The sequence below is a fragment of the Molothrus ater genome, chromosome 3, assembly GCF_012460135.2.
Source record: "Molothrus ater isolate BHLD 08-10-18 breed brown headed cowbird chromosome 3, BPBGC_Mater_1.1, whole genome shotgun sequence".
Taxonomy (NCBI): Eukaryota; Metazoa; Chordata; class Aves; order Passeriformes; family Icteridae; genus Molothrus; species Molothrus ater.
This window is the reverse complement of record NC_050480.2, coordinates 70603880-70627553: the sequence shown is the minus strand read 5'-3', so window position 1 is coordinate 70627553 and position 23674 is coordinate 70603880. Positions and strand designations below refer to the sequence as shown.

The 23674-nt window shown below is 40.7% G+C and overlaps 2 protein-coding genes across 2 annotated transcripts; one reads left to right on the top strand and one right to left on the bottom strand.

The window, feature by feature from the left end:
- Nucleotides 1-254: 254 nt before the first annotated feature.
- GCFC2 (GC-rich sequence DNA-binding factor 2) lies at nucleotides 255-17471 on the top strand. The gene is given in 19 exon segments (XM_036380354.2): nucleotides 255-627; nucleotides 1758-1865; nucleotides 3264-3425; nucleotides 3924-4151; nucleotides 5099-5178; nucleotides 6090-6205; nucleotides 7932-8118; nucleotides 8596-8719; nucleotides 9994-10072; nucleotides 11290-11318; nucleotides 11321-11401; nucleotides 12136-12335; nucleotides 12743-12893; nucleotides 13204-13325; nucleotides 14477-14553; nucleotides 14731-14797; nucleotides 15467-15613; nucleotides 15955-16079; nucleotides 16405-17471. Coding segments are annotated over 19 exon segments (2565 nt in total). The 5' UTR covers nucleotides 255-260; the 3' UTR covers nucleotides 16520-17471.
- Nucleotides 17472-17879: 408 nt separating this feature from the next.
- Nucleotides 17880-22708, bottom strand: MRPL19 (mitochondrial ribosomal protein L19). Its single transcript, XM_036380355.2, has 6 exons — nucleotides 22631-22708; nucleotides 22308-22419; nucleotides 20573-20691; nucleotides 19896-20030; nucleotides 18968-19149; nucleotides 17880-18215 (listed from the first exon to the last, which is right to left on the bottom strand). The coding sequence occupies exons 1-6, from the start codon at nucleotides 22686-22688 to the stop codon at nucleotides 18000-18002; spliced, it is 822 nt and encodes a 273-aa protein (XP_036236248.1). The 5' UTR covers nucleotides 22689-22708; the 3' UTR covers nucleotides 17880-17999.
- Nucleotides 22709-23674: the final 966 nt, after the last annotated feature.

The following is a 23674-nucleotide window of genomic DNA, read 5'->3' as shown; positions in this document are numbered from 1 at the left end:
ACTGCAGAGGAGGGGGAGCACCCACCCAGCACGGCAGCCCCTGCACTGAAGGACTCACGGTTTACCCAACAAGTTACATTTTTAGGCATCAATGAATCACCAAAAAACGCCTTTCACATTTTTTTACACCTTTCCCTTCTGCCCCTCCGTCCCGCCCAAGCTCCCGCCCAGCCGCGGGCGGGGCGCGCCGAAGTCGCCGCGCGTGCGCGCCGGGTCCCACGTTGGGATCGCGGCGGTTCCGGCAGCGATTCCCGGTCGCGATGTTCCGCCGTCCCCCGCGCAACTTCCGCGGCCGGCGGCGCGCAGCCTCCAGCGGCAGCAGCGAGGGCGAGCCGGAGCCACAGCCGGAGCCAGAGCCGGAGCCGGCCGCAGCCCCGTCCCCGGACTCAGCCCCGTCCCCGGACTCGGGCGCCAGCTCGCCCTCGGAGCGGGAAGCGGAGCCCTCGGAGGCCGAGGGCGATCCCGGCGCGGAGCGGGCGCTGCCCGCGGAGGAGCCGGCCCGCAGCCGCCGAGGGCGGGCGCGCAGAGCCGGGGCGAGCCCGGGGCAGCGCCGAGCCGGGGCCGCAGCGGGGTCGGGCCGAGCCGGGAAGGAGCTGCTGAGCTTCGGCGGCGAGGAGGAGCGGGAAGGTGAGGAGGGATCGAGTGTGTGTGAGCCGCAGAGCACGGCCCGGGAGCGGAGGGGCTCTGCCTAGGGCTGCCGCCTCAGCGAGCCCCTCCTGCCTGTCTCTGTAAACACACCCAGCCGTGCTCTGTCAGGGGAAGGGCTCTCGGGAGGGTTTGCACGGTAAACCCGGACTAAAACCTGGGCTGGGCCTGGTTAGTCTGGAGAAGCCAGAGAGCTGGGCTCATCAGTCCATCTAAATATCTCGAATGAGGGTGCGAGAGAATGGTGCCGGACTCTGTTCGGTGATGCCCAGCAACAGGATGAGGAGCAATGGCCACAAGCTAAAACACAATAAGTTCCACCTCAACACGAGAAAGAACTTTTTTACATCAAAGGTGGCAGAGCACTGGAACAGCTGCCGAGGGAGGGCGTGCAGTCTCCCTCTCTGGAGGCATTCCAAGCCCACCTGGACACATTCCTGTCTCACCTGTTCCAGGTGACCCCGCCCTGGTAGGGGTTGGCCAAGGGGATCTCCAGAGGTCCCTTTCAACCCTGACAATTCTGTGATTCTGTGAAAAGTACTTTGGCAATTGTGTATGTCCACGTTCTTTCGGCTGAAAACATCTGAAATCTTCTTACAGTTGGAGAAAACCAGAGAGAACAAGTACTGTGTGGTTCCATGACTGAACAAGCTTAAATAAATGAAACTTGAATGTTTAACTGACACTTCTGGGCTGTTACTGTTGTGGTTGATGAGAAGACATCAACCTTGGTGGCCACAAGCTGCAGAGAGACCCTGCATTTCAGCAGTGCAGTGTTGCTGTGTAGAGGAGGCTGAGCTGCAGCTTTTACTAAGAGGTGATAGATCATGAATGATAAAGCCACTGTAATATTCAGAATTGATCCAGCCAGAACTGAAAGACTGGACATAGATAGTCCTTAGTGCCATGGCCTTGTTGACATGTTGGTGTTTGGTCATAGGTTGGATTTGATCTCAGAGGTCCTTTCCAACCTAATTGATTCTGTGATTCAGAAGTTATGCTGTGCACACATGGAGTTTACGTGCACATTTGTATGCAGTACATACACATATATGTGTGTATATTGTTGGCTTTATGAATGTTACTCAGAATCACTTTGTTTTATCTGGTAGGTGAAGAGTTTTTTAAAGTTAAAAAGCCATCCTTCAACGAAGTAACCTTTAGAATTAAAAAGAAGGAAAGCTTACTGCCTGCGCAGACAGAAGCTGAAGAAAATAAAAGTAAGTACTTTTTTTAGTTAAATATTTTATGAAATACATGAAGAGTGATGTAAAAATAATGCTGTTAGATGTTTTTTGCTTGTTAATTGAATGCAGAATTATACTTGCAGTTGTAATTTACAGGTTTATAATTGTGATGTATTTGTGCTGAAATTATTTTCAGTTTGACCTTGGTAAAAGTTTATCAGAACTTGGAGGCTGTTCTTGAGAAAACCTGATTATGCAGAGACATGTGCTACATCAAAGTTAACAAAGTTTTGATAAGTTTATACCTCAGCATCATACATTTCAAACTATTGGCCAGGTATCCACTGCTTTTTGCTGTCAGATTGCAGTTTGATCTGAGTATTGGCATTGAGGGAAAATGTGAGCTTAGTTGCATTTTGTCTGATGAAAGTTAATGCAAACATTATTACTTTGTGTGCTCTTACAGCATTTAAATGTTTTCATTGAATTCAGTCAATAGCCTAGATTATTCTGGTAGTATCCCTAGTTCCATTGAAATACAGTCAGTTGCCCAGAGAGGCTGGGCTCCCCATCCCTGGAAGTGTTCCAGGCCAGGTTGGATGGGGCTGTGAGCACCTGGTCTAGTGGAAGGGGAATTGGAACTAGATGATCTTTAAGGTGCCTTCCAACCCAAACCATTCTGTGGTAACTCTCTTGTTTGAATATTTGGAGTTGGTGTGTTTTAGAAACAAATGCATCTAAAAGTTCTCTTTATGTATTCCCCTTTTGACACTTCTGTTAATTCACAGATATACCATATTTGCTAATGTTAGATAAAAGTAAATTAGATTGAGATTGGTCAATAATTCCCTTTGAGGTTGTGATTCAGCTGAGATAGTAAATTTTCTTAGTAACTTATAAAATCATATCATGTTCTTATAAAAGGTGGTACATTCTGTTGTTCAGTAATCTTATGATTTACTGAAAGTGTAGTGGCAGATGAAGAGAAATCAATATTTTTAAAGTATTTGATAATAACTGGAGACAAGATAGATATAAATGTTTATAGTTTAACTAAGACTGCTTTCTAAATGCAGTTTTTCAAGTCAAGAATCCAAATACGCTGTGAGCAATCAGAATTAATTAGTTGTTATCTGAGAGCTGATCTCATTGCTTTTGTGCATGTAAATACACTCTGTGTCTCAGAAGGACTCGTAGTCTTTCTGTGGGAAGCATCATCAAAGATGCTTTTATTCAATACAAGAATTGGCTTGTAAGTGACTCTCTTGGAATGTTAAAATTTGACATGTTTTGGTGAGAACAGGTGGAGATAGACAAGTGACCAGTCTTTGCAGCAAGGTGTAAATAATTTCTGGTAACCAGTTATGGCACATCATATTCCAGCAGCTGAAACTGAAATAATGGATCATACTTTTTTCCCCTATAATGAAGAAATCTGTCAGTTGGAGCCTGGAGTTGGCAACACCAAAGATACTCATGAAGAGGATGAGGACAATGAGGATGAAACTTATTCTTCACTCAATGAGGATTACAACAGCTCAGATTCTGAAAATGAATCCAGCTCTCCACAGAGGGGGAAGGATTTATCACCAGGTTAGTTCCCTAGCTTTTTTTTTTTTTTATCCAAGAAAGCTATTTTAGAACATTTTGTGTTTGAAGGACATGACAGGTTAGGTGAGATGAGTTCCACTAAGCTTAAACCACCTACAATATTGGCATCTGTTCATCTGTTTATCCTGAGTCAGGGCTACCCTTCTGGAAGAATAGGGGTTCCCCCACATTTTTAGTTGCAAACATTTGTTGTCTATCTGTGCTAGTTTTGGGAATGGAGCAGAAATTATGAGCTCTGGTTATAGAAGAAAGGCAGCAGAAAATTCCTCTTTGGTGATGCACAATTCCCTTCATGAGGAGAAAATAAAACCTCACTTTGAGGTTGAGAGCCACTTTTTCATCTCCTCATATTCTACATGGCAGCCATCTTGTGTTCTGTATCCAGGGTTGTACAGTGGTGCTGAACAGTTGTGATGATTGGCATTAGATACAGAGTGTTGCATTTAGTCTTTTCTTAGATTTTCTCTCTCTTTGATGCAGGCAATATCCCCAGTGCAGCTCACGTTGAGGCTGCTCGGAGGAAGCGTCACTTAGCCAGGGCAGAGGCTGATTATCTTGCCCTGGATGTTTCAAACAGTCCTCAGGTCCCTCACAGAAGAGGAAGCAGTGATTTGGAGAGTGAAGATGAGTCTGAAACAAAGAATCTCGATTTTGCTCCTAAAATGAGACCTCTTAGGCAGAGGATGACTGAAGAGATGGATAAGATGGGTGAGTTTGTGGTGTTTCTCCCAGAGGCTTTGCTTTAGTCTCTGGAGCCACATGGGACTTGTCCAGTTAGGAAGTGAGGCTTTGCCTCCTCAGGGCTCTTGGAAAAAGACTGTGCAGTTGGTACTTGAGGTTTATTTATATGGGTCATAGGCCTGGTTTAGGTCTCACTGGTGGTGGTGCAGGATACTTTGAGAAATGTTTACAAAATTATTTTTGGCCTTGTTGACTGCAAAAAAAAGGCCTTGTAAGAGGCACATTTACTGTGAATAAAGTTACTCTAAGTCCTGTCTCCTGCTTCTGGTCTGGCCTTCTAAGTGCTCTTCCTGCACTGACATAAATTTCAAAAATGGAAAACAAACAAACAAACCAGCATTCCAGCCCTTCAGAAGTAAACAAACCTACTGCATGCAAAACATAATTGGCTTTTCCATTGTTTTTATTCCCTTAGAGCTGCTTATAGTGTTATGAAGCACAGGTTTACTTAAGTATTTGAATAAGGGCTATAAGGTATGCATATCTATGAGCAGAATCTGCCATTCAGGTTAATGCTAACGAGATCTTTTTGTATCTGTAGTTGAGTGTATGTTCTGGAATGCTCAAGGGTGTCATGTCTTGGTCTATACTTACACTCTTGTTTACATGTATTATGCGTGTAAACTTTGTTTTGAGAAATAAAAACAAGATGTTTATGTGCCTCCTACTACAGTAGTAGTTGCTTGAGAAACAGTTGGGGGAATTAACGTTGGTGTGAATCCTACAAATCCCAGTAGCCTTTTCCAAGCCTTTCTTGCCTTTCAGTTTTGCAGTCCTCCATCTGCAGGTTTTTCATCTGCTGTTTTTTGTGTGTATCACTTCTCAGTATTGGCTGGGAGACCCATGTTGCTTTAGATGGAAGGGAAAAACTAAAGGGTGTAGTTAGATCTAATAACAGTTGTTTTACCTTCCAGTGTCTCTGGGTGATGCATCAAGTGACGATGAAGCCAAGTGGGAAGAGCAGCAAATAAAGAAAGCTGTTAAGCTCTCTCAGGTGACACACATGCTTTCCTAACCATTGGAAGTTGCTTTTTGCTTATAGGCAAGAGAGATTGTCTGGAATACTGTTGTGTCTCTGTTCTGCCCTCTTGTTAGGGAGGGTCTTAGGAAGTTATTCCCTGATTCTTCAGGGAAAGATGATTAGAAATATGGGAAGATGACAATGAAAATCTGTAATCTCTGTCTGCGCGTTGAGAAGCAGTGTGGTGGTGTCAGCCCCAGAGGCAGATACCTGTTGTGATTAGAGATCACAAGAAGCAGAGAAGAAAATTCTGAACTCTGATTTTTTTGCTGCTGTGCAAGGGATCTTGAAAGCAAGAGTATGCAAGTGATACAAATGTTGCAAAGTTGCAAAGCAAAAATTATTGTTTTATTCTGCTGAATTTCTGTTGAGTGGCAATCTGGGAGCTCTCTTCACAGTTCAGCAGAATGCTGTCTTTTTCTCAGTAAGTAATTGGCAAAAACTAACTATATTCTGATATGCTGGCTTGGATCACTTGCTCTGGATCAGACTTAGGAGTATTTGAATAACCAGCTCTTTATTGAAGTCAGTATTGATAGTTGTAGAAATTTTTCCAATTTGGGGAGTAGAGGAATGAGAGAAAGTTACATCCTATTGAGACCGTGTTCAAATCCAGTATGATCTTAGGTCCTCATACTCCACTTGCTTATGGAAAAGTTAATTCTACTCTTCAGGAAACAGCAGCAATTTATAGCTGTAGACCTTGTTAGTTATGGATTTAATGCTTGAGTTGATTGGGTTTTGTCTAGATTTTTTTGTGGTTGAAATATATAGCTTTGTATTGGATGTTTAGTATTCAAATGGTATGTCTTGATGATCTGTAGAGTTGCAAAGGGAGAAATTGTGTAAATGGTGTATTAAAAATTGACACTTAATTTTTGTAGGAAATTTGTGATGACGCCTCTGTGCGTAAATATCAGCCAACCAAACCCAAGTTTGATACCTCTGTTTCTCTACCACCTGTGAATTTGGAAATTGTGAAGAAGAGACTGACTGAAAGGTAACGCCTTAACTTACTAGTTGTCTGAGTTTTTGTCACAGAATGAGGCAACAGCTTTGAAGTCTTACTCTTTTTTCCAGAGTGTTGAGCTTTGTTTGGGTTGTTACCAAGTGTAATGATGTCTAATGGAGTGCTACAAATTTTTTACTTTATGTGGCAATACTTTGTTTCAGGGGAGCATTTGGACTTTCCAAGAGTGTTTCTGTCAACTTGAACTTTAGAAAGTAAATTTTTTATTTGGCAACAGCTTTTTATGGTTACTGGTGGTTCTTGACAGGAGCCTTGGCTTGATGTTACATTTGCCCAGCAAGCAGAACTTCTCTGGGGGCAGGTAGAGCTGGCACTCCCAATCCTCCTTCTTTTAGTAGTTCTTCTGGTAGTTCTTATACCAGCTGCAAAAATATTTCCTAAAGCAGCCGAAGTTCTTTACAGCCTGTTCAGAACATGCCTGGATCTTTTTCTTTAGTTGTGTGCCAGGCTGTGACTTCTTTTGAGCAGCTCAGCTGCTGTGTGGGCAGCTGAAGTGGACATGGGAACCTCCTAGAGGGTGTGTGGGAAGGACAGCTGGGTCAGGCATCCCAAGGTAAGCCATCCCCTGTCATCCCTCCCAGCACTGGGAAGCAGCTGTTCAGATAAGTTTAGACAAGTAACTTAATACAAGTGAGACATAAATTCTGCTGTGAGCTTGCACCAAGCTCTTTGTAATCTTTACTTTGTACAGACCATCATTGCTGCATTTGTTTAGAGAAGTGAAACTAAGTTGGACTAAATATTTTTGTGGAACTGTATGCTTTCTTAATCACCTGAAAGGAATTGATGTACAGAGTTATGTACAGAGTCAAATAAGAAAGCATGAGAATACAGCTGTCAAGAGTGGGAAATTTTTCTGGGAAACAGCAGGAAGGGGAGGAGGAACCTGTTTGGTGTAGGTACAAACCTGTTTTGTTTGTAGATGTTTTTAACATATTAAGTGCTGAAATAAATTAATATTTTTTTATTTATAATATGTAGCACAGTAGAACACAATAGCTTAGTTCATCTGTTTTCTTTGGAAAGTGTTTAGTTCAGGGAAGTGAAATAAATTGTAGTCTGTGCTTTGATTCTGTTACAGACCTGCTCAAACTGAGCAAATACTTGGGATATGTAAGGAGGGAAGGGGTAAAAAAGAGAGGAAGCAGAGTTGTAATATATGTAAATGTTTGTATGCTACCTGTCTGCTAGAGACAGGTGTTGACAGAAGTTTTTGGTGTTTATCACACAATAGTAAGAGTTGTCAGTTGGTTTGTATTTAATAGTGAACACATAGTGAATGCTTACAGGTACTTCTGTCCATACAGCTTTCATTAACTGGTATGGACATGCTGATGTGAGTTGTAGTTTTTACCAGATTACTTTGGGTAGAATCTATTTAATAATGTGATACCATGTAATTTTGGCTTTTATATTTTTGGGAAGTGTGGTATATTGAGGAGTACAGATTAAATACCTGTGGTGCTTTCAAAACCAGCACCATATGAATGACATTTGGGTTGCCAAAGTGTGATGTTTGTCCCTACCCTGTAAATGTTGGCATGAGTAAATCTTTCAGTGCTGCTCAGGTCAAATGCAAGTGCTATTATTAGCACAGGCAAAGATTTTGTATGTGGTTATAATGGGAGAAATGTTTTGGAGTGCATCAGTTGTTAAATTGGCAATAGTTCTGATTGTCTGGGTTTCTCTCTTTCAGGATAACATCCTTACAGGATGTGCACCGTGCCCACCAGAGAGAGTATGAAAAATATATGGAGGATATTGAGAGCTCAAAGATGTCTGTCCAGGAGCTGGAGAAGTCTTCAGATGCAGCTATGAATTATAAATTCTACAGAACCATGAAAACATATGTAGAAAACTTGATAAACTGTTTGAATGAAAAAGTATGTATATTTTTTTTTTCTTTTTTAAAGATGATAAAGGTGTATTCTGTCAGTGAAAAATGAGAGATACCACCCAGTTAAAAATCAGTTCTATCAGAATCAAATTTAATTTTAATTTAATTTTGTGTCACTTTGCAGTTGTGTATTTTTTCAAGTAACTTTAAAGAGAAAAAATGTTAGTTAGGGAATACATTTTCTTCAGTGGCTGGTGCCTCAAAAGCAAACTGCAATAAAACAAGGGACACCAGTGGTGTCCTGGTGAACCCTTTTGTATGAAGTCTTAGTCCTTGATGTGTAACTGGCATACAGTTTGTGTTTTCAGCCTGAAAACTCCCATGACCAGGAACTTACTTGTCAGTCTATGATACTTCTGTTTTAATTTCACAGCCATACAAAAACCCCATGGAAGTTGGTTTTTGCTCATTCTTGTGAGATTTAAACTGATTGAAAGCCTGATTGGTGTTTGCTGTATTGCAGCTGAAGGACATTAATGAGCTGGAATGGGCTGTGCATGCCCTTCTGCAGCAACGAGCCGTGAGAGTATCGAAGCGAAGGCAGGAGGAGCTGAAAAATGAATCTGCTTATATTCAGCATCTGACAAGTTAGTACAAAGTTCAAATTTTCAGTGAGAAAGTAATTTCTGTCTTTGAGCAGAAATACAGTTAATTCCTGGTTTAAGATTTTAATTTTCACCTTTGATCCCCTTTCCCCTTCCCATTGTCAGTAGGTGTGTTTCTACTGTACCTCATTTGAAATTCTTGCCTCAGTAATGCCCATGACACTGTTTTTCTCTGGCTTAATTTCTCTGAATATGAGGTGACCAAGTACCTTGTCAATTTTTAATTGTTCAATTTCCCATCAATATTTAAAAAGAAAAATGGGAGTCAGTTTTCCAGTAGGTTTCAAGTTGGAGAAAGCTTGCTTATTACTGAATTCTGTGAATACCTGAAAAAGCTGAGTGTGTAATTGGCAACATCACTTTTACCTGAGGGTGTCTGTAAGGCTATGTATGTGCCCAGATTGGGGATTTCAAACCAGGAGGTGACACCAATGCGGCAGAATATGAAGTGAGAAGCTACTCTGTGTAAGGGTTTTATCTAAAAGAAAACTGTGTTTCAGTCACTGTAGGAAAAATTAGTACAGTTTTCTCAGCTCATATTTTCTTTCCTCGCTAAGGTATTGTTTACATGCTGTGCGAATCTCTAGCTGCTGCTATTTAAAAAACCCAAACAAACCAGACCTCCAAAACCCTTTAAAACTGTTCAGGCAAAGCTGAGAGCAATCTGCTTGGAGCTGCTGGGAACAGATGGAGGGCAGATGCACTGGATCCTGGTAAATACTAAATCATATGGGTTCAGTCTTCTCACTTGAGGGGATAAACTGCTGATGAGAGAAAGTAGCAGCCAAGATGGTTTTGTAAAATGGAGTGGCCAACTGACAGTAGGTGTAAGGAGAAAAGAGTAATGCCACAGTAAGAATTGCTATTAAAATGATTTTACCTCCAGCTCATTACAAATGAGACTGTAGTTGCATGTTTAGCAGCACATAGCATTGTTTTTTATGTTCCTAGTTGTATTTAATATAGTGGAAAGGCTGTTTTTTCTTACATGATAGTACTTCAGTAGTAGTACACACTTTCTCTTTGCCATGTTTTGCACATCAGCCAGTTATTAAGGCTACAAGCAATTCACTCTGACTTACTCTGGGTACTGTTAGACTTTTGATTAGGTTTGTTCTTTTGTTGGCTATTTTCCAAATTAAAAAAAAAACAACAACTTCAAAACAATAGAAGGAGATTCTTTTTTTTCCTGTTTGAAAATATAACAGGAACTTTAAAAATGTACCACTTTATTTTTGGCTGTTTCTGTCGTATAGGTGGGAATGACAAACCAGTGAAAAGCAAATTGGGAGGTGATGAGAAGACACAGGTCCTGGAAATGTGTGAGCATCGAAGGTAACTCTTACACAGAGGTGCACTCAATTCTGATAAATGTGCTGTGCACTGACTTCCTGTCATTCCTGCAGTCATGAATGTAAACCTGTAGGATTACTAAATGAGATTACTCTAAAAATATTTCAGTATTTGCTTTCCAAAACTTGAAGTACATGGAAGCCATCTATGCTATAATGTCATTCTCTTCATATTGATTTGAACCTGAATGCTAATAGAGCTGGATATTTTAAACTAAAAAGTCTTAAGTGAGACAAAATTATGAGGGGAGCTTTTTTCTTCCTATTTTAATTAATAATATTATTAATTTCTACAGAAATACATTTCTGTATTATGTATAAATAGCAAAATTGGGCAGAATTGTTTCTGCTGGAGAGGCAATGGTGAGTGAAACAAATCAACCTGTAGCCCTAGGTCTGCTATCAGTGTAGGTCAGACAGATGCTACATTTTGGATGTTAGTGTTCACAGATTGGTACCAATTTTTTTTTTCATATTATTGGGAGCTTTGAAAATTTTATAGTTGGTACCTCAAGTCATAACTATACTTTGAAGCAGCAAGTACCTTGAAATTTTACTGGAGGAAAAGTGGTATAATAATAATAATAATAACTTCCTCTCAAAGCAGTTAACTTTTAATGGTAATGGATGTGAATAACTGTTTAAAAGTATTTATGTAATATCACTTCCATATTATTTATCATTTTCCTGTGGTAGAAATTCAAGCCATTGACTTTGCAGTCTGTTTCTCTTGATGCCATGGCAATAGTTTTTGGAACCCCACTGGCACATGGGTGCTATCACCTTTTTCCTGTGGGTTGTTGAACAAGTGGTCCAGGACTGGCAGGACAGTCTGAGAGCTCAGTAAATACACATTAAACTGTCAGACAGGATCTGGTTGAACCACCAGATGCTCAGGTGGGATGAGTTGTTAGCCTCATCAGTGGTGATGAGGTTAAGGGAAGGTTATTGCAGGGCTCATGGGGGAGGTCAGAGATGTTGCTCTAAGCTCTTGGATGTCAGTTTCCAAATCCCCTCATTTTTCCACAGTTTAGGAGTTCTTTCGGTTCTGTAGTCACTGTTGCTCCCCCATTGCCTCTCCTCAGGCTGTTGTTCTCACGACTTGTTTTAAGTACATTTTTTGAAGTTGGATTATTTTTTTAAGCTGTCTCCTGCAGACACAGGAGAGGATAACTCATCTGAGTTCATTCCCAAATGCAGGGCTTGCAGGAGGCAGGCGAGGGAGCACTCAGGAGAAGAGATCACCACGAGGGCTTGTCCAGTGATGAGGAGCTGACTCCCACAGAGGAGGACGAGTTCCAGAAGAGCAAAGGTTGGTGACAGGCCTAATGTCATGTCCTAGAACAAGATCTCTTGTTGATATTTCTTTAATGGTTTGGTTTTTTTTTTTAGGGAAAAGTAGAGGAATATTTCATTTGAGTTCCATGTTTGTATTTGCACACTGTAGAAAAAAATGCACCCAGGCAGTTCTGACTAATGACTTAGGAGGAATGAATGAATGGTTGTAGATTTCCTGTGGTGGCAGCACTCTACATGGCTTTTTTAACTAGAGGTTAGCTGTGTCAGATTCTGCCAGAGCTGATCTGGCAGTACTCAGTGCAGTGCTGCAACATGTTTTGTACAGTCAATTTATTTCCTGAAGCTGGAGTGTGAATTAAAGGTTGCTTACAGTGTTTTAATTATCTTGAGTGAATGGATGAAGAGGAGGAGAGAAAGGTATAATAACTTTTCTTAACGTAACAGCAGAAGGGATTTTCATGCCTGAAATTTTATCATTCTGGAACGAAGTTTGAAATACAGTGGTTATATAAATCTGTGAAAAAGGTCATGTCTTTCCTTGGTCTTCTGACACTATTTTTCTGTACAACTGAGTTTTTGTGGGAGCTGCTTTTAAACCATTTCAATGTCAGGTGTGTCAAAGATAAATAACAAATGCAATTCTCATAAAAATATCTCTTATGTCCTATAGATGCATAAACCCTTCAGCTTATGCCTCAATAAGTTCTGTGATTGTTTCTTTTTATTCCCAATGAATATTATCCATAGATAATGTTTTAGAGGATAGTAGGAAAATCTTTGAAGATGTCCACGCAGATTTTTGTGACATCAGAAAAATCCTGTTGAAATTCCAGGAATGGAAAGAGAAGTTTCCTGACTCTTACTGTGATGCTTACATCAGTTTCTGCCTGCCTAAGCTATTAAACCCATTGATCAGAGTTCATTTAATAAGTTGGAATCCTCTTGAGGTAGGTGCATCAGCTGACATTTTTGTTAAAAATTGTGTCTGTGTGTGTATGATGTATTAATATGAAGAATGATTTTTTTTCCTATACCTAGCACAGTGAATTAGAAATTAAGAAAGCTACTGTGTTGTCTCCAAAACTGAAGCATATTTTGGAATATTCTTAAATTTCCCCTTTCCTTTTACCTCCAGCTCCTTTTACACCTCCTGTAAAAACAGTTCTCCTGGGTTCTTTGAAGACACTTGAAGAATCCTACCCATTAAATTGCAGCTTTTAAACTAGTTTTGCTGTTTTGGCCCATTCAGTGATGAGGATGAAGCTGAAATTAAGTGGGAATTTGGGTGTTGCTGGATTGAGCTTTTCTGTTAATGCTGACAGCTGAACAACTAACAGGATTCATCTTTCAGCAGAATTTTACAGAGTTAGAAGAGATGCCCTGGTTCAGAGCTATAGAAGAATTTGGTGATGCAGAAAATATATCTGAATCAAAAAGAGATGATGATCATGATAAAGAAGTTTTGCCTAGAGTGATTGAAAAAACTGTTCTTCCCAAAATTACAGGTATGATAAGATTGTACTGAAAGCGTTCACTGCAGCTACGCAATCAAACCTTAAATAAAAATGATAATATCAAATAATGTGGGTGATATCCCAGTGCTCCAAGATGCAATGATTGTGTAGTTCCACAGAGTGGCTCCAAGATGTAATGATTGTGTAGTTCCACAGAGTGCGGCTGAGGTGGCCTCTTCAAAATTATTGGGGGAGGCTGAGCTTTTTATATGTTTACCTTTGTTACATTGTAATGGCTTGAAACTAGGGCAGATAAGTAACTTGCATATTATGAATGAAATAAATTCCTGGTTTTTTTCAGCACTTGTGAAGAGTGTGTGGGATCCTTTATCTACTTCACAGACAAAGAACCTCGTACAGCTTTGCAATAACATCTTTGGGAAACAAATCCTTGCCAAAAATGAGTCCAGCCGAGCAAGAGAGGTAAAAGCTGTGGTACCGAGAAAGGGGAACTTCACCCACTGTGTACTTCTGTGTGTGCTCCTGTGGGCACTGAGAACATTCTCCTGAAGCTGTTTGGTTCTGATTACTTTTTTGTTTTGCCACTTAGATGATTGAGCAGTTAAAACTTCCAGCTCATTGATGCTCTCCTTGCTGAAGATGATGAGGCAGAAATCAGCTGCTGTCAGTTAAAAAATTCTGCCTGTATCTATCCAGAATCTGTTTTAGATCTAATCTTCCTTCACTGCAATAACAATGATTTGCATTTAATTATCTTTTCAAATTTGAGCTTTATATGCTAGTAATGCTTCAGTGGTGCATCCCTTAAGCTTTTATTTATAAAGTAGGCCTAAAATTTTAAAACTTGAGAATCCCCAAAGGTTGGTTAATTGGTGAGGAGGAAAACTACTATGTAATCCTAGCAATCCTTTAATAATTACTTTTATATACACAGTCACTCTAGGAAGCCCTTCTTAGCCTGATTCTGGGTTTATTCTGATGTAAATCAGGAAGTTTATCTAGTGAAAATGGGATGGATTAAGTGGTGAAATGGGATGGATGTTTGGGCCCCGAGTATGAAAAGAAATATTTTAAAGAAAATGTTTATGCCTTCCAAAGTCTGCTGTTTTGAAACCATGGCTTAAAGTCAAGTGATACAACTGATCTTAGCAAGAACTTAAATAAATAGGCTTAAAAAAAAAAGCTAGGTGGCAATCTATGGCACCTGAAAACATGTTGCTCAAAAATGCATGCTATCTAGCTATGGTGATTTTTCTTTACATAAAATTTAACATCTTTTAGTGGAGATCCCATGTGTATAACTTGCTTTGATTTTAATCTGTACAGTTTTCTTGCTGCCTTGCAGATTAATGTGTAAAAACAGGCCTCACCTAGGGATATAGCTTAGGGATATAGCAAAACCCTCTAGGCTAAGCCTATAGATAATTACAGCTGTGATTTGTCTGCTGTTTCTATTTTTTATTCAGGGTCTCAATGTGTGTTATATTCAAATGGCAGCTGCACTTATCTCTAAGATATCAGACCTCTGGAAGAACTAAATAACCTTTGAGGTTGTTACAAATGGAATATGAAGTCTTTCTTCTGAGGACACATTAATAATTCTTTTTTAATAGGATTTGATGAACACGGTTGTCCTAAGAATGAAGAAATCTGTAGAGGAAGATGTCTTTATTCCTCTGTATCCTAAAAGGTAAGCTAACCCTCTGACTCTCTTCAGTTTGTATTTTTTTAGTTCCTCTACCTTTCTCCCCTACAGATGTAAATGAAATATTGTACGCATCCATGTCTGAGAGATCAGATGTCTGTTTATCTCCTTTTAAATCCAGCAAAAATAATCTTTATTTTGACTTTTTCTTCCCATGACCAGCACTGTGGAAGACAAGTCATCAGTACGTTCCAAGTTTCAAGAGAGACGATTTTGGTCAGCTGTTAAGGTAGAGAAAATAGGGCTGTATTTGTTTTGTTTGTCCTCTCTGAAATTCATTTCACTGGAAACATTAACATCCCAGACCATATTTCAGTTTTCTGCTATTCATGTTGCCTGTCCTCCTCCTTGGCTCAGAGTAGTTAACTTTCAGGTAGCTTAACCTCAAGGTGTTTTCCCTTCACAAACACAGCCTTACACCACACTCAGAAATTACAGTTGTAAGGATTTATAGTGATAGAGGCAACAGAAAAAACCCTCAGTGCCTAATAATACTGATATGAACTACAAAAAAACCTTTGTGATGCCACAAACTGTAGCATCATCATGTCATGAGGGACTGTGTGTAGTCTTGTCCTGAGCAGTTGATGTAACTTTTTCACTTCTGTCTTTGCTTCTCTGACAGTTTTCTTACTTGCCTTCTGTACTTAGCAAATTGTTAAACCCCCTAGCAGGGTAAAATTTTCTTCCCACCCTTGGGAGGTCATGTATAGACATATACAGGTGTATCTATACATACAGAGAGATCCACTTGTAAAATTAATTAGGTTATTTACTGTACTTGCATTGGATGCACATATTACCTTTCTATGGTTTTTTTTTTAATTAAACTTGTAAGAGTTTTGGCACACTTAGAGCCAGCAGCTCTACAGATTCTTTGTTTCTTCATTACCTGCAGCTGCTCTCCAACGTTGTTCTTTGGGATGGGATTGTCCAGGAAGACAAGCTCCGTGATTTGGGCCTGAGCAAGCTGCTGAATCGTTATCTTCTGCTGAACATCCTCAACACACCACTAGGGCCAGATAACATCAAGAAGTGTGATAAGGTAAAAGATAACAATCAGTGGAAGAGGGTGTATGCTCAAAGCCTTTTGTTTTTTATGAAGAGGGGTCAAAACTGAAAATGGAATATTTAAAAAAAAGAAAATGTAAACATTTAAAATTTTATTTTATTTTTTTTTAGCAACCTTGCTGCATAAGAGCATTTTAGAGCAAATACTGGTCTGTAGGTTCTTAAGCATAACTACTTAGAGAGATAATCAATATTGGTTTGAAGGAAAAAACACAGTAATAATGACTGAACCTGCCAGAAGGTTCCTGTCAGAAATGATGTGACTTGGTTATATTGAAATGCTTGTTAAACTTTTTCCAAATACTCTGTTAACAGGTGGTTGCATGCCTCCCAGAAAGATGGTTCCAAGATCTCAAGGGTGGATCAACTCTCCCTGAATTACTGAACTTCAGCCAGCACTTGCTGCAATGTGCCCGTGCACTACACAAGGACAATCACAGGTAATGGATGAGGCTGTCCTTGACATTCAAGTGCTTCCCCAAATACTTTGTGTTAAAATTTAAAAAAATTCCTTAAATACCATATATTTGACACTTTAAAGTATGCTCATGTCATGTATATATATATATATATAAAAGAAAAGACGGAGTCTAATGTGAAGGAGCACTTGAGCAGTCCTTGTTTACTGTGAGAGTTTGAGGTGGTTGATGTTGGGTGCTGTTAATGATCACGGTAGCCAAGATCAGGAAACAAAAATTGTAGTTTACACAGGTCAATAAAAGTGCTGCTATATTTTTAAATTTTTTTTTTATTATTCTTAAATAGTGATGAAACAAAAGAAGTTCTTCTCCTGCTGGTGAAAATTGGAGCTTTGCATATTGTAGAAGACTTCATTGAAGAGCATAAACTTGAACACCTTAAAGCAATGATTGGGAAATAGAAACCTTTGAAGGAATGTTTACATTACTGGAACAAGCCTGCTATGCACAGTAAACCAGTTCTAATATGAAATTTAATTAGTTGATCCTGCCTGCTCAGAGGTAGTGGTAATCACTTTCTTGGTATTAAATACATGAGGTGTTTGTTCAAAATGTCTTTTACGGCCATCTACTCCTAGATTATGGAATATTTAGAAGTTGCAGTTGTCAAAGCAATGGTTCAGGCATTCTTAAATGTGTGACAGTGCTTTAGTGCTGTATCCTTCTTGGATGGAATCCTGCAAACAGAAAGTGCCTGTGAACTTCATCACTGCTAGCCAGTAGGCAACTGGAGAGGTTATTTTCAGTATTAATTGCCAAATGCCATTCTGACTCAGCAGTCACTGAGCTTTTCTGACTTGTGGTCCACAGTGATTTTTGGTGGGGTTATTGTTCAGCCATTCCTCGGCTGAACAAGGATTCATGATGCCCCTGATACAGAAACAAGGGGGGGGTCAGTGTGCAGGTAAGGAATCAGGATTGTCATCACAGACACTGTGATGATGAGAACAGAACAAGTTACTTTCTAGTAACTGCAGTTCTAGAAATCTCCCTTTGCTTCCCAGTAAGCTCTACAGAGCTTTACTTCTTCATATCCTTATTAGGATATTATTGCTAATGTTTTGTAATTTTGTATATTTGCAATGAATATTGTTACAGAATAACAGGGATGTGTCATTGTAAAAACTGTAATGCATCACAGAATCTATGTTTGTGACTATTTCTCCAAAATCTTCTGGGAATAGAATTTAAATCTTGTAGACTTAATCCTTATGCCTTCTTTTTATATTTTTTTAAGTTAAAAATATATTTTTGTAAAATATTTCAATTGTAAATAGGTTTGATCAGTATTACAGACAAAAGATTAAAAATAATTTGGGGTTTTTTTGAAAATAAAATATTTTACTTTGGTAATGACTCTTACAGCTCAATTCTTTAACATGTGACAAAATGTTATTAAGTCGTATGAAAAGAAGCTCCTCCAGCTCCACTAACTTACAGTAGCTTCAGGATTTATGTTGCAGATGCTACTTTCTAATAATCAGTTTCTGCTGTTTTTCCTCTCAGAATGCCAACAAAAATGCAACTGCTGATCAGCAATCACCACAAGCTCATGATCTCATTGCTTTTCTCTTGTTCTGCTTTGCCTCATCCCAGCTTGTCTCTAGCACCAGCCTTGTGCTATGACAAAAATGTGATTGATGTTCTGTCACAATTTAGCTCTGTAGATGTTTGTTCCTGGAAGAAAGATTCCTTGTAATGACTTGTAGGCATTGAGAGGGCAGTGGACACTTAAGCCACAGAAATCTGTTCATGCCGAAATCTGGAAAGGTTAACTTTATTGTTGCTTTACCCATGTATATACAAAACTTGACAACTGATCATTCATACAGTAAACTAAAAATATTAATTTTCTCAGGAATTCTAGACCACAAAAACCCATTATTTTTCAAGTTCTTCACTCAGTTCTTTCCGAATCTTTTCCTCTATTTTTGAAGTATCATATTCTCTCAGCATGTCAAACTCCAGCCATGGCTGGCTCCACTTCTGTGCTGCTTGCATTTTATGTTCTGGTAGCTCAAACTTGATTCCCTTTATATTGTATTTGGGTCTTTCCCACCGTTTTGACCATGGTTTAGGTTTCATTCGTACCTGCACCTAGAATGAAAGATTAAAAATTTTTAAAACCCCATAACAATAAAAAGGTACTAAGAAAGTAGATTTTTGATTGTGATCTTAGCAAAAGTGACAACTCCTGCTCTAACAGGAGGAAAGTAAGAGAAAACGGACCAATCTGTCAGTGTGTTGTTTAGAAACTATTATGATACTATCATTGTTATAGTAGTATCTTGTAAAACTTTTTAATTAACTCTGTCTTGATTTATCACAGAAACATAAACTGAAGCTAACTCATCTTTTCTAGTTTTACTCCTTATTAAGAAAAAAAGAAAAGTAGCATGAGAGGGAAAGGGGGGAATTACCATACTGAGTTTCTACACAACACTCTGGCAGGGTCTGATGGTTTCTGGATCTTCCCAGAGATGCAGATTTTAGGTGACTCTTCTATCTTTCTTACCTTGTTTCCTGACACCAAGCACTCCTGAATCAGTAACTACATTAACAAAAACATTCCTGTAAGAAAAGCTTTCCCTTCTGCACAGTTCTACAGAGGAATGTAGAAGCTGCTCCTCTTTGTGTGTCTTCAAAATGAACTCCAGAGGATGGTAGGTGTTTACATTCTCACCATTCTTTCATTATAGAAATGGCACAAAGACTTGCCTGATTTTATCTACTTTTGTCACCCTGGTAACTGATGTAGAGCAAAGAGCTGCTCCAGCCTGCCAGGATAACAGTCATAATGGAAGCTGTAAACAATCCTGTGCTTTGCCCCTGACACACGTGGCTCCTACCTTGTTCACAGGGATTTCCTCATTGTCCATGCGAGGCACAGGTTTCATATTGACATCGACAGTGCTGTACTCGGGGAGGGCGTCCCGCAGGTACATCAGGTTCTCATCCAGCCTCTTCTCCAGCTTCAGCACCTCGATGGCCTGGATGCGAGGGCTGTACAGTTCGTAACAGATTTCAACCCCTTAGAGACAGAAAGCCTGGTTTAATGGACCAAATTCAGGAGCAGTGTTGCTTCAGTTACACATTTCTGTATCATTGCAAACTGCTGTTTACTACTCAGAGCACTACAGTGCTGTGTGCAGTTGTGATTGTACTTGTGCACTGTGTCTGCACATTTCTTTGTAAATCAAATCTATGAAACCATTCTGTAGAAGAGACTTCAATGGCTCGAATTTAAGGAAGATGAGCTTGGGTTTTCAATTTCATTTCCTTTTGGTTACAGTGGGTGTTAGTTACACATCTCAGTGTAGGTGTAGTGTGTCCGAGGAGACACCCACCCTTTTCATATTTGCTCTCAGAACTCCACTATTTGCACTGTCCCTGATTTTGTCATAATCCAGAATATGAACCTGTGATAAAACTCTTCTAATCTGCTGCTTATTAAAACAGTTCACACCTACATCCCTAGTTTATGAAAACACACAGTGCTCAAACTGGGCTGGTATTTACATGGTAACACACAACCCAGGCTCAGACATAAGCACAACCTTCACAAAATGTCTGAAAATTACTGTGCAATTCCATACCTTCAAGTACAGAGCACATCAGCATTTCTGTGTACACAGTTTTAAACTTGCACAGTATACTAACAGGCAGACTCATACTTACACTTCAATCTGCTGTTTTCCTCCCCACAGACTAAACTTCTACAACATACTCATTTTTTGCTGAACATTTGCAGCACAATTACCACAGCTGAAGCCCCACCTTGGTCTTCTATGACATTGCGGAGGACAAAGGTGGCGCCGAGCCCTGTCCCTCCCCTCTGGATGCAGATCCCCACAAAGCGGCTGGATTTGTCACTGGCCAGGGGATTCGCAGTCGTCACAGCCAGTATACTGCCTACCAGAAAATGGATTAGAATTAATAGTTAATATGTTCATTTAATACGTAAATAAACAGTTAATGTGTGCCAAAATGTGGGAAGAATCAGGCAAAGTGCAACGATTCAGGTGCATTTTGAAAATACTTTTGCTTCTCATAAAAACTACCAGAAACAGAAAAAGCTGCTAAGGTGACCTGAATTAATATAGCCTGATACTGCAGGTTAACTGCAAACTTTCTTCATCTTTTTTTTTTTTTTTTTTGCTCTTCTCAATCCAAATTGAATATAATTAATCTAATGTATTTTTTTTTCCTTAGCTCTACTGGTAAACCATATGCTCAGGACTGAAAAATACCCACATAAGGAACACATTAGGATTACTCTTTTAGTTAATCAGGATACAAATGTGAGATTAAAATACAAAGTGTTACATATAGAAACACATCCAGTTGATCTAACACACCTGAGACTTTATGTTTTGTGCTATTCTACATATGACCACACCCCACACAATATAAAATACTGACAGAATTACAAAAGTTTTAGTGCTGACACTGACCAACATAGAATTCTGGGATGTTGAAAACTTTTCTTCTCTGTATCATATCCTTTCTTTCTATATAGTATTTAAGAGGATCTTTTCTCCCTCTGGGAGGTATAAATTCAGGGCTCAGGAACCTGTAAGAAAAGCCAGACTTTTAGAAGTATGAAACAAAAGCATTTGCATAAAAACTATGAGACAATTCTAAGTATTTGGCCTAAGAATTACCAGCTGTTGCCTTTTCAGAGATATGAACTGCAGTCTCTGAAGTCACCAATTTTATTTAATTATTGGCTTTGTTATCTAAAAGGATTTTTTGTGTGGTTTTGATGTTGGTTTTGGGTTTTTATGTGGCTTTTTTGTTGTTCTTTTAAACAGATTTTTTCCCAAACCAGTAATACATGTTGGTCTCAGAGGAGCTGACTGAAAGAGGCCAGTTCAATTAGTGCTGTCACAGCTTAGAAACAGGTTATTTCATGGTTTAATTGTAATCACCATGACAAAACTCTTACTATTTGTTGACTTTAATAACAGATATGGAAGAATCTATTACAGTTTTCACAAACTGATTCTACAGGACACACCACATAAATGTCCTTCTGTGTTACAGAAGCTTAAATAGACTGGTAAAACTATTTTTTGCTACTAAAAAATTACACCATGCCAAAGAATTTCTCCATGGCCTGGACCTCAGTTATTGACTGTTGAGCTGAGTGCATATTTCCTGACATGGATTGGCTACAGCTGAGAACCATTTCCATGAGATATTTGGATGTGCTTACTCAGGTTTGGATGGCAAGACCACCTGCCCTCAGAGCAGACAGATGAAGGTAAACTTAATTCAGTTGTACAGATGCATCTTAAAAGTCCTGGATCTGGCCAGGAGAGAAGTGCCCAAAAGAGAGGAGGACAAATGCAAATCTGCCCTACAAACTTTATGGGGCTGTGGGGGCAGCAGAGGTTCTGGCTGGTGCTGCTACCCACAGGCAGCAAACAACACCAAACCTCCTCATGATCTTCAAAGTGAGGTTTTGGAGGGGGCAGATGAATAATACAGTGCTACCACTCTTCTTCCAGACACAGCACTGCACTTTGAACCACTGGGTCACTTAAAGTAGGGCAAATTTGGTTTAAAACCCAGGGAGGTTGTGGATGCCCCAATCCTGGAAGTGTTCATGAAGAGGCTGGATGGGACTTGGAGCAAGCTGCTCTAGTGGGAGGTGTCCCTGCCCATGGCAGGGGGGGGTTGGAATGAGATGATCTTTAGGTCCCTTCCAACCCAAACCATTCTGTGATTCCATGAAATGGGCTGAGGTGACATCAAAAGTACCCAGAATGAGGCATCTCATGAAGGCTACCAGAGATATCAGGTCCCTGTCACAACCAGTGATGCACAACCAGCACTGAAGTCCAAGGCAAAGGCAGACACAGGACCTGTGTCCCTGTCACAAAAACATGCCTTTAACAGACATGATCTCCCACATTAACCCGAAATTTGCAAAAGTATTTACTGCTCTATGTTTTTTTTTTTTCATGTTTCATGGCTTTCAGAAACTCCAGAAACAGTGTTTTAAGGTGTTTTGAGCATATTCCAACTCAAATGTCTTTGCTAGAATTTTACAAACCGTGTTGGGTTTTTTCATTTTTGTTATAGTAATTCCTTGATTCTTTAAGTGAGTGCTCACACAGTGAGAGCCCGAGCACGGCCCAGGTGAGGCTGTACCAGCCCAGGTGAGCAGTGCGACACCCTCACCTGCTCTCCTCCTTCTTCGTCTTCCTGTCGATAATGACGGGCTTCGGAGGCGGCTGGAATTTCGGTGTCTTTCCATCGCTGCTCACTCGATATCCCGATAAAGAAAAACACCCTGTAAAATACAACAGAGTGTTTAAAACACTCGTGATTTCAAGTTTAACCTCTCCCCACTAAAGCAGGGCATGGCACCACAACCCGCCCGCCAGGCCAGGAGCCTCCTCCCCCCCCGCTCTGTGGGCCAGGGAGGGCAGGAGGAAGGCGCGGGGCCCGGGGAGGCCCGGGGAAGGCTCCGGGGTGAGGGTGAGGGCCCGGGCGGTGCTCACGGCCGGGCAGGGCGATGGCAGCACCCCTCGGCACCAGCCTCCCACAGGCGGCCGCCATGGCGGCTGCGGCGCGGCCGCTACGGCGAGCGCGGGGGGACAAAGCGCGGCGGGACGGAGCGCGGAGGCGGCACCGCCTCACGGGGCGGAGCCAAACTGGAGCAGGTTTGGGTGAGATACCGGGAGGGAATTCCTCGCTGTGAGGGCGGTGAGGCGCTCTGGAGCAGGTTTGGGTGGGATACCGGGAGGGACTGTGAGGGTGGCGAGGCTGTGGGACGGGCTGCCCGGAGAAGCTGTGGGCTTCTCATCCCTGGAAGCGTTCCAGGCCGGGTTGGAAGGGGCTGGTTTAGTGGGAGGTGTCCCTGCCCCAGGCAGGGGCTGGAAGGGACATTAAATCCCAACCCGTTCTGTGATTTGAGGATGAAGGGGAACAAAGCGGCCCCTTTCACCTCCATCCCTCAGGGTGTGGCAGGAGGCCCCAGAGCAGGGGAGAGCGGCAGGGGCTGTCCCTGGGATGCGGAGCTGGAGCTCCCAGTGCATCCCCGGCATCATCACAACTCAGCACAGGCACATTGTAGGAGCTCCTTGGACATCACAGAGGTTATGAATTCACCAGAGGTTATGAATTCTGGCTTTGCCATATGAAAGTGATGGTGTGTTTTCCAGGAACACACTTCTGTGTGTTTTCATGATAAAAGCACTCAACTAAAAATTTTGTTGGAGGCCATTCTGTCCATAATTCAGATATCCTGCAGTCCCAGTGCTTTTCACCAAGATTAGTTTAGAAATTATTATATGCAAAAGTACTGCTTGTGTCAGTTGGGTTTCCTTGGCCATCAGTCTGGATTCAATTAGTGCCTACAGAGACAGGAGGAAGGTGAATTGTAAATGCAGGTCTATAAATAACACCCCACAGTTTAAACTTTGCAGAGATTCACTTCAAAATATCCCTGACCCCATGAACTAATTAGATCCATCATGTTATCTGTGATGTTCCCCCAACCCTTTTATTATTTGCAGATAACTGCCCAAGCCCCCTCATTAACA